Here is an 11,273-nt window from a genome sequence, read left to right as displayed (position 1 = left end):
TTCATTCTGGACTGAAATGACCATATATGGACATGGGACACACAAAGCCACTCCTTGGAAGCGGCTTTCACCGCTTCAAAAACACTTTTGACAGTAACACATAGTGTAAAAGCGGGCTGCTGGTGGGGTCCGCTGGTGAACCTGGACGACAGGGGCATTTCTACCTAATAGACCCCATGGACAGACAGTCATTTGGGATTAATATAAGCAGGACAATGAGCCTATAGATGTTATTTATTGTGGAGTTGTCCTTTAATGAAGAACTCTGCTGCTCTGTAGGACGACCGCACCAGGGGCCCGCTGGCCGTGTAGAGAAAACCCAGCTCGTTCCCGACCCTCTCCCAGTGGGCAAACCTCTCCGGGGTCACGTACTCCTCCACCTTGAGGTGGCGTCTGGTGGGCTGCATGTACTGGCCCAGGGTCAGGCAGTCCACCCCGGCCTCCCGCAGCTCCGACAGGGCGTCCAGCACCTGCCGCTCGCTCTCACCCAGACCCAGCATGATGGAGGTCTTGGTGAGCACGGCGGGCGCCACCTTCTTCGCGTGCTTCAGGACGGCGAGAGACTGGTCGAAGTTCGCCCTGGGATCGCGCACGTGCCGCTGCAGCTCGCGCACCGTCTCCACATTGTGGCTGTACACGTCCAACCCCGACAGGGCGACGGTCCCCACCGCCGCCAGGTCGCCGCGAAAGTCGGGCGTGAGACACTCGACCGCGACGCGTGGGTTCATCTCCTTCAGGGCGGAGACGGTCTTGGCGAAGTGCTCCGCGCCCCCGTCGCCGATGTCGTCCCTGTCGACCGAGGTGAGGACGACGTAGTCCAGCCCCCAGGCGGCGATGGCTTTGGCGGTGTTGCGGGGCTCGGCCGGGTCCAGGGGAGGGGGCCGGCGGGCCGTCTTGACCGCGCAGAACCTGCACCCGCGGGTGCACGTGTCGCCCATCAGCATTACGGTGGCCGTGGCCGTGGCGTGCTCCCCTCCTCCCCAGCACTCCCCGATGTTGGGACACCTGGCCTCCTCGCACACCGTGCTCAGATTGAGATCTCTCAGCGTGTTCTTGATCCTGTTGTAGTTCTTCCCGACCGGAATGCCGGTCTTCAGCCACGGGGGAAGCCTCAGCCTCTCCCCTTTCTGCCTCTTCAGGTCGCCCCTGTATTCGGCCCACCTGCTCTTCTCCGACAGCTCCCCGGAGATGAAGTCTTGCAGGCCGGGTCCGTCGTCCCCCGACAAATCCTTGACACCGTGACTTTGTGTGGGGGAGGACATGGCTGCTACTGTCGTCATTCCACTTCCATAGCAGTATTGGCTGCATAGGGGACTCAACCGCAGGTGGTTACAGGATAACCTACGCGAGACACAAAACACTTGTTTCAGTGCCATGAAACTTAAATACTGGCAAGCAGGTGTCTGCCTATTCCATTATCCCTTGGTCCATCGACATCATCATCACACACATCACACAAGTCATCAGTGTTACTAGACCAAAGTACTCAGAGCCCAGTCAAATGACATCAGTACTATGATGTCAGCACTATGTTGTCTAGCTATATAATAACAACATAATTGTGAGCCCACCTGAAAGGCGAGAACACTATGTTATCTTCATTATTTATTTATCAAGTTCCACCGCGACAGTACAAAGGCAGGGCCCTTAGCCAATTAGGTGCAATTGAGGTGCGGAAAATCTGGGAGTGGTGTTAGCTGGAGTATTGGTTGAGCTTCCACATGACAGTTAGCACGCTGCAGAATATACGTCACAAGCGAGCCCACACTGTTTCGTAGGAACAGTATTTCTAGTCAGAATTGTTATCCACATGTTTCCAGTGTCCCTTGAGCTCTTGCGTGAAAGCTGCGTCTAACCTCCTGTTTCATTCTGACAGGCTGCTGTTGCTGCTGTGTGCCTGTGACACCTGAATCTCTGCATGGTGATTGCTTGGTGCTTGTTTAGTGATGTGAATCAGCCGTGTGAAGGATGTGAAGCCCACATCAACACATCCCCTTTTCTCCAGTAAGTTCCTTTGAAAACGTATATAGTGTAGATATACTTCAAAGTAACACCGGTGTTCTTTGCCCAGGTTATTGCGCTGTAGTTTGGGTCCAGTGAGTCTATGATGTCACTTATGTTGTCAGTATTGCCATGTTTGGGCACACTATCTTTGACAGTGGTATAGGCCCCTGGGCCAGAACTGTCTCTCTCGCCAGTGATCATATCTGATCATATCTGGGCCGGATTTGGGCAGCTGTGGGTTGGGGAAATCTCGCTTTTGCAAACACCCATCATTTCGACCGGAGGGTTAGCACTCACTCCACGGAGGTTAAGGTTAGGGTGAGGGTGTCGGGTGTCGAAAAGATGACATGTAGTAACAGCGACACGCTCCCCAGTGGGTTTGCGTTGATGAAACAATCAAACCGGCAAGCATGAATTGCATAGTTCCCTTTCTTTGAATGTTCTTTTTCACTGTCAACTTGACTTGAAAAACGGTGTCCGTAAGGGTCATTCCCGCCGGGCTAGATAAAGATACAAAAATATCGTTCTCAATTGAAGTGGATGGTCCATCCACTCCCATCTACTACAATTGAGAAAGATATTTTTTATCTTTATCTTGCCCGGTGGCAGGACCGGATCTAAGCATGGGCAAGGGGGGGCAATGCCCCTCTAAATGCCCTGACTGCCCCACCAAACAAGATGGCATTACTATTTGTGCATCTTGGTAACTGATTTTCCCCAAGATGCGGGATAAGTTTTTAACGCTGAAAAAATATTACCGCAAATTTAGAAGACCTATTACACACACAAACAGCACGATGCATGAATCGGTACCGCACCGCAGTACCGCGAGTTATAAACCCACGGTCCTCCTCACACTCACACGCTGCCTCTGTTCAATGGAGCACACAGGCACACATGTTCCTCTCTCTCTCTCTCTCTCTAGGCATTCTTCCCCACCCCACCTCTCCCCCATAGGTCGCCCCCCTGGCATTTCTTCTTGCCCCACCTACTACTGAAGCTTAGATCCAGCCCTGCCCAGGTGGGAATGACCCTTTAGAGTCCTGCACTGTTTCTTTCTGTTCCGTGGAACAGAAAGTTTCATGTCTCTCTTTTAGAACGAGACCATGAACCATCAGTCAGCTCTAGTTTGAAAAGGCGTATGGCTGTGACATACAGTAACATACAAAATAATTACACAAGCATTTCTATATGCTGCACCTAACATTCAATTACACACATTTTTATCAGTAATTATGCCACAAACTATTTATTAACCTTTATTGCAATACATAGTTAATTTACTGTAAAGTTATTTTACTCCTTCTCTGTCTGTCTGTCTGTCTGTCTGTCTGTCTGTCTGTCTGTCTGTCTGTCTGTCTCTGCCATTTATGCAGCATTTGGTGGATAACCAGATTCAAACCTACTGTATGCAAAAGTCATAGCATAACGGAATACTAAATGAGGACAAAGAAACAAAGAAAACATGAGGGGTGTTTTGGAGGGGAGACAAGAAGCCTACATTTATTGAACAGAGATACAGTAACTCGTCTGAGGATTTAAAGTAAACCACATCATGATCAATCCCTCATTTTTTAGAGCCAGAGGAATGGATGGAAGTTCCTCCTCCTCATCATCTTCATAACCTTTATTTTCTTTTACAATAAGGGTTCATATTTCAGATTGTAATTAGAGGGGGGAAAAAAAGATGATTGTTAAAATGTTCTCATTTAATTCTTTCTATCGTTTTTGCGATTTTAGCGATTATATCTGTGTGTGGGGGCATGCGTATGTCTTTCGTCTTTTTAGACACAATAGGCCCATTCCCAGATGTACCACAATCTTTCATGGGCAGATGTAGTTGAAAATAGAAATGTGCCTAAAAAAAGGCATATTTAGCCACTTGTACGCTTGCCCCCACCCACTGAAATCAAAATCGCTAAAATGATAGAAGTGAATGAAAACATTTTAACACTCATCTTTTCTTTTCTCTAATAACAATCTAAAATATGAACCCCATGAAAGTTGTCCTTTAAACTCGGAGTACAAGGCCCTCATTTTCAATGTAGCCGAGGCGAGGGGGACGAGGACTGTTTTGTTTGGATTCAAGGTCTTGCTAGAAAATGGTAGCCCAACATTACCGAGACGATAAGGCAGAGACGGTATCCTGGTGGATATTATGCATGAATGGACTGCATTTGTATAGGGCCTGTTTTTTTTCCACTTTCACCAATTCATACTGCTGGTCGACACCACGTGTTTCAGTGACCAGACCACCGGGGTGGTCAGCAGGGCTAGAACCTTGACCCTGGTGTGTCTGCTGTCGTCAAGGAAGGCCCCCCTCTGAGGTGTCACCATGGGCTTTAAGTGACAAAACATCCCGAAAATGACTTTTTTCCCCCTATTGATTACTCACGCCATGGACACTTGAGTTCAATAATATTACGACAAAAAAATATATATATTTTAGTAAATGTACCCCCATTGATTCCAGATTCCAAATGCAATTTATTGTAATCAAATGATTGTCTTGATCTATGTGGTACAAAAGAGACTTTCCAAGTGTGGAAGAAAGCAACATCAAACAATATCCAGCTTTCAAAACACAATTTTACTGCAGTATTTTCATATACAGGCAACTCAAAAATAAGTAAATGCCATTTTTTGAAGAAAAGAAAAAGAAGAAAACAAGAAAAAAAAAAGAGAAAACCCTACCTACCCCCAGTCAGGCAGACTGACAGCAACCAAATAAATGTCCACGATAAGGTGAAAAAAAGAAAAATCAACTTCATCAAACAAAACCGTTACAAACCCATTTCAATTCAGCCCACTTGACTACACTTACTACTATATGTTTAAGACCTGTTTCTCCACATAATGAAAGTGGACACAGAGAGTGAAAATGTTAGTAGAAACAGATAAAGATGATTGACAATGTTCTTTGACTTATTAGTATGTACATAAGGCACCTAATGCTTATCACCCAAAGTTCAACATCAGTTTAATTCCTCACTTTGTACCTGAGCCTTAAATTGAGTATAGTGCGACTTGTAGTCTCAGGACACTCATCCTCTTCATCCCCAAGGTACGGAAACATGGAATAGCAGTGAGTGAGACTTTTAAAAAGCTCTGAACGCTCAACTTTTAGCACCTTGTTGTCTGGCAGATGGAATGCCAGAAGCACGTGGTCCCACATGTAGAACCTTTCCCTTGCAGTGTCTTTGACCCTAAGCGTTGTCTTCCCTTCTTGGCGGCCGATTAGCAGTTCCTTCTTGTGAGCGTGGCATATCGCCTGCGCTCGCCAGGCCATTGTGTGGTTTTGTGGATTATAGGAACAAATGGCCTTCTGGCCCTCCTGACCAGCGTGTAGAGCCGGGTATTCATCAAACCGCGTTATCTCTGGAGAGTGAACAAGCACCGTATACATGATCTCCTGAGACTCGACGACCGTTTCGTATATCCTCATTTTAGGCTCTCTCTTACGGCAGAACTGCTCTTGGTACAGTGCCAGGAGTCGCGCGACGGGGAAGGTAAATTTGTAGTTTCCGTATCGCGACGAATCCTCGAATGCGGGGGATGTGGCGAAGTCGTTGAGTCGAAACGGTTCTGTTTGGTCATTGTGTGTTGTTGCAGGGGACGTTGCGTTGTTGTTGATGTATCGCTCCTCCGCAGCCTGAACGTCACTTTGCTGAATGTGTAGACTCCAGTAAGCCAAACCTGTACCTTCCCTCGCTTGAAAACCAGCAGACTCCACAATCCTCTCCGTCGGACTCTTAGTGGTGACGTAAGAAACCTCAGCGGCCGTGAAGTCCACTTCCTCAGGATACGGTGGAACGTCTTCGAACAGGTAACGGCTGCCGCGCAGGGCTCTCATCAGCTTCAAGACCTGCACGCTCACGTGCTCCCCGCTGAAAAAGATCTCTTCTTTACCTCTGGTATTTCTTCTTTTCATTTTCTGAAAGAAATTGAATAATAGGTTTAGTCAGAGAGAATCAACTTTTTTAATTTGCCTTGAGGATGGACGTCACAAACGTAACATCTGGACTTGTGAGGCGCACCGCTGCTCCGATCTGCAACAAACTCTGCTAGGTGAACAGTTACACCAGGGGCCACATTAGAGGCCCCCAGGGGCCACATTAGAGGGGCCACATTAGGGGCCCCCAGGGGCCACAGCCGCACCATTGCTCCAATTTGCACCAAAACGCTGGCATTGTCTGCACACAGCCACACTATGGCGCGCTACTACAGCAGTGTTACTGCAGTGTTTAACACGTCAAATGGACATAACTCTGTCACCGTCAGCGCAATATAGCCTTATAGCGGCCTGAAGAAATGGTTAATTAAAATGAGCAGATTGGAGCAATTTAGCAACTGCTGAAGTTCTAGAAGTCTCTTGCCAAGGTTTTACAATAAACAACAGTATGACACAAATATATTAAGAAAACAAAATGACAGTGCAAAAAAGTAAACATTCAACCTGGCGAACAGAACAGCAATGGAATCTTATGAAGAAATGCATTGGAAAATGCTTTGAAATCTGGTCTGAACTAAGACAGGCGTATTTTTTAAGACTAATAATGTTGGCTGAAACATCCCTGCCTGACTTTGAATGTATCCAATTACCACAGTATCAGACGAAATGAGACTGTAGTGATATGACAGATGTTGTCCAACATTTTAAATATGTAGTTGTCCTCAATGTTAACTTTAAAAACAAATCTTATCAATACTGTCACATTATGTATTTTAATGTCTTTTGAATAGGTCTTGTCATGTCTAATGTATGTATGTAGGCTACTGTATGTATGTGTATTATACATGTCTTGCCCATGCCCCATTAAACTGTTTCTACTGTAGCATAAGAACAAGATCCCCCACTAGAGGGGACTGTTGTCATTGTTTTAGTAAAGGCAGCTGGGCAGTGAACACACTGCCAAATATCAAAGAGACCAGTAATAAACCTTCTGTTTAAAAATGTAGCCTATATATTATGTACAGTAAATTGTTTTTATTTTTGTTACCTAACCATACTGCATCTGCAGGCACAAGTTGACTATGCAGTTCCAGGAAATTGGTAATGATGATACAATCCAGTCATTAGAAAAGGGATATTAACATTGTCTTTGACAGGGCGGTTGTTGGCACAGCCACACAAACAGACTGGACCAGACATAATGACTAGCATGGTAATGAGGCCTTCACTACTCAAGAAAGCTAGCTTGTGTTAAATTAAAACTGCAGTAATATAACATAATGCTCACCTTTTCTGTGTTAATAACAAGAAAAAAGATAAATCAAGCCGTTGTCTGACTGCGCTCCCAGATCTTCCTGTTACTCAGGGAACCTAAAGAAATAAGCTAAGTTGCAGTTAGAGGGTTAAAGCTACCATGTCATTAGAACACTATAAAGTAGGCCTAGTATGCAGTACACTTAAGAGGGAAAACGTTACCTTTTATAAAACGTAGCCGAGGTAGCTCTACTGTCAAGTCCAAAGTCCAAGACTTGGACTTATCTTTATGATAAGAGAAGAGATAAGACAAACCTTTATTGATCCCTGGAGGGACATTCAAGCAGGGACATGCAGAGAATGTTAGAGAGGCAGGGGCTGACATTTCTAAAAGGGCCTTTTGGTGAAAATATCGAAAATAGCAGACCTCCAAGCTCACAACGTGTTGCACTAGCTGCGACGCATTGTGAGCTTGGAGGTCGGCTATTTTCAGTACTTTATACCACACTAAACCTAGCATAATCAAGCCAATACTGGACATGTAGCATAACAGCATTGATTTCTACACACTGAGGGCAATTCTTTCAACATAAGATGCTGCATTCAAGTTCAGGAGAGTTTGGACAAAGCAATTCTCTTGAATGCTGCCTTCAGGTATGGCATGGAAAGAGGGCATTTGCATTTCTTTCACCACTTTGAAATCTGCATTCATGGTCTGGAGAGGGCACTTTTACAGACGGATAAAAGGGCAGGGGCTCAAGCCCCCTTTGATGTCTATGTGTGCACGTGCCTGAGCAGTGAGAATAAAACAGGAGAGAAAAAAAGGTTTGATTCTGGTACTGGTCATTGTTGTTGACCTAGAATCCTATAGTGTGTAGGCCAGGGGTCTTCAACGTTTTCAGGCCAAGGACCCCTTATTCGAGAAAGAGATGGACCCCCACAACCTGTTAATAGATGCCATATAGTTTCAACTTTTGACAGTACAATCATCAGTGTATTTTGGATTCATGTCAATTTGTGTTCTCAGATATTTAACCACTTGAACCGTCAATACATATCAAACTTTACTTGACCTTTCACTCTGTACTTAGTCTGCTCTTTTTCCCCTCTACACCAAAGCTCTTTAACGAAAAAAGCTGATCAAGCTCACAATGCCTCGCAGCGCGAGACGTTGTGAGCTTGTAGATCTGCTATTTTTGGCTAAAGTCCTCCCAATATGGACAATAGGGTTTAAGTGGTTAATATAAAAAAGGAGAAAAAGGTTTCTGTCACACAAAGGTTTGGAGGACCCCCTAGGGGTCCCGGGCTTAATGTATTAACTTGTGCTGTCCGACTCCTTGCTTATTGTACTAGACACTCTACTCAGGTTTACTTTACTGTGTCCAATTGGTTAGTAACAAAATCGGTAAACATGCCTTTTCTTTCAAAACTCCTTCAGACTGTGATCATTTACCGGTCATTTTATTTTGAATTTATTTCAAAATTCCCACTTTTTAATGTTTATTTTGAAGTTGTATGCTCTTGTTATGGGTAAACACTTTATTTAAATGTTTCTAGAGACCAGATGTGGAAAAAGGCGTCATCAACCAATATGCAGCTCTACAAGCACTGTATTCATTTTCATGTACAGGCACTCATATGAAAGAAAAGTACATCATAAACTGTATAGACTAACAGCAACCATGAAACAAAACTCAATCAGTTCCATCAAACACCAACACATACTGTATCTTCGTCGTGGGCAGCCACTTTGAAATGATTGATTGATTGATTGATTGATTGATTGATTGATTGATTGATTGAGCAGTTTGCATAGGAAAATCACAGGACACAATGGTTCAGATACATTGATACAAGGTATGTGGTCCTTTTGTACTCCATTGAAATGTTACAGTAGGCCTACATGACAGTAAGTGTGCACTGTGCAGTCAAAAGCTGTTGTTGACTATACAGTAATGCAGTAGCCTACACTTTAAGGATGAAAGTCTTGGAGTTTGCGTTTTGCAGCGTCAAAGGTATTTGGGTACCTTGCCAGATTAGGTATTTCCACTCCTTCACATGCAGTGAGGCTTGTATAAAGCTCTGTATATTCAATTTCGAGCAGTTTGCCCTCAGGTAGGTGGAAAGCCAGTACCACCTCATCCCAGACGTAATACTTCAGTCCTCTGTTGTGAGGTTCAGTATAAATTACTCGATTATCTTTGTCAACAATCATCCAATAATCATGGGTCTCGCATATCGCCTGGGCACGCCACAGCACTGTGTCTTTATCACTTTGATAAGCACAAACAGCACTGGAATCATCAGAGCTGAGTATCGGGTAACTGTCGAACATCTCGCTGGCCGGACTGTGAACGACGACCGTGTAGGCAATTCTTTGCTTGAAAATCTCTGTCTCGTATATCCTCATGACGGGCTGCTCTCCAGCGCAACACTGATCTCGGTACAGCTCCAGAAGCCGCTTGATGGGAAAGGTGAACTTATAGTTCCCGTAGCGTGATTCTGCCGCAAACGCTGGAGTCGTGGTGAATTTCTGTAAGAAAGGCTCCTGTCTCTTTCTTTTTCCTGAAGAAGTGGCTTTGTCGGTGCTGGAGTCAGAGAGCTCTTTGTTGAGATATCGACACTCGGCTGCTTCGATGTCACTCTCCTCCACGTGTAGACCCCAGAAGACCAAATCTGACTCCCCTCCACGGAACCCACTTGACCCCATGATGCTGCCAATTCTTGACGCGTCGGTCACGTGAGAAACGCTGTCGATGTGGAACTCCGCTTTGGGATACGGTGGCATCGCCAGGTACAGGTATTCGTTGTCACGTAGGGATTTCATCTCTTTCAAAACCTCCAGGTTCATGTGCTCTCCTTTGAAATAGTCTGAGGAAGTCGTTATGCCATTTCTCACCTTTTTTCTCCTCATTTTATTTACCCTGAAAGTAATAAAATAGACATAAGAGTAATTGTATTAGCTTATTGCTATGTATACTGGTTAATATTATGTATTGTATCATTACTGTATTATACAACAGGTATTGCAGACGAAGCAATCTGATTGGTTGAAATAGCGCTCTACCCATAAGAATAATAAGCATTACCACACGGGTCTCATCAAACAAAGGTATTAGCTGTGCGAGCTGAAGTGCTCCCTCTCCCAACACTATGAGCCTGCGCTAGCAGTTTTTCATGTGAAGTTCAGGGACATATATAGCTAAATGTGGCATAAAATATATATATATATATATATATATATCTTACGGTAATAACAATGAAATGAAGTTGACATGTTTTTTTTAACTGTTTTTCACTCAAGGGTGTGGGTTATCTGATTATTGGCACTTCAACACAGGCGTGCCAATAATCACGATAACCCACACCCTCTTGTGCATATTGCTTAATTATCTGATCCAAACATTTCGAAAAAAGGCTAATACAACAAGCATTACCACAAATTGGTAATGGTACAATTAATGTTCACATGTTAGGTTCTTAGACAAAAGGTGGAGAACTGAGAACATTTCCACACAGAGAACTGAGTCATAGAGAGAGGACATAAAGGTTCAATAAACAAGAGGGCTTTTAACCGAGTAGTTTATGCTAAGGCCAGTCATTAAAGTACAGTGACACATTCCCTACGGGGCATTTTCACAGCCATAATTTACGCACTGGACTAGACATAATGGTCCATTTGATTTCAGTCCTTCAAAGCAAACGACAGCTAATTCATTTGAAATTAGAACTAAAGCACTACAGCATTATGCTCACCTGTGAGATGTGTTCAACAAGGAAGAAATGTAGCCTTGATGGCCGAGGAGGACTAAACCCAAGCTGAAATGTCCGGTCACGCGATATGAAATGCAAAAACCAAAAGCTACCTTCAGTTAGAGGTAATGCTCATTCTTCACTGCCACGTCATTACAACACTGAGCAGTGAGCACACAGTAGTGTAGTGAAAAGGTCACGTAGTTTACAATCTGGCCAATATCTAGGACACCACCCATCAAAAGGACCATACCAGCCAAGTAACTTTGCTGTTACCTACGCATTGTTTTTTATGTCAAAGTAGTATGCA

The 11,273-nt window shown here is 44.5% G+C and overlaps 2 protein-coding genes across 2 annotated transcripts; both read right to left on the bottom strand.

Annotated features, from left to right (window-relative positions):
* Positions 1 to 230: 230 nt before the first annotated feature.
* Positions 231 to 1,376, bottom strand: LOC308292364 (lipoyl synthase, mitochondrial-like; the record flags this gene model as incomplete). The annotated part of the gene is made up of 1 exon (XM_080734677.1): positions 231 to 1,376. The coding sequence occupies one exon, from the start codon at positions 1,374 to 1,376 to the stop codon at positions 231 to 233; it is 1,146 nt and encodes a 381-aa protein (XP_080590803.1).
* Positions 1,377 to 8,858: 7,482 nt separating this feature from the next.
* LOC308292753 (uncharacterized protein) lies at positions 8,859 to 11,034 on the bottom strand. The gene is made up of 2 exons (XM_080735171.1): positions 10,967 to 11,034; positions 8,859 to 10,134 (listed from the first exon to the last, which is right to left on the bottom strand). The coding sequence occupies exon 2, from the start codon at positions 10,122 to 10,124 to the stop codon at positions 9,183 to 9,185; it is 942 nt and encodes a 313-aa protein (XP_080591297.1). The 5' UTR covers positions 10,125 to 10,134; positions 10,967 to 11,034; the 3' UTR covers positions 8,859 to 9,182.
* Positions 11,035 to 11,273: the final 239 nt, after the last annotated feature.

Source organism: Nannobrachium achirus (genome assembly GCF_963921795.1).
Source record: "Nannobrachium achirus genome assembly, chromosome: 10".
NCBI lineage: Eukaryota > Metazoa > Chordata > Actinopteri > Myctophiformes > Myctophidae > Nannobrachium > Nannobrachium achirus.
Note: the sequence above shows the minus strand (reverse complement) of the source record. Positions and strands in the feature narration are given on the sequence as shown.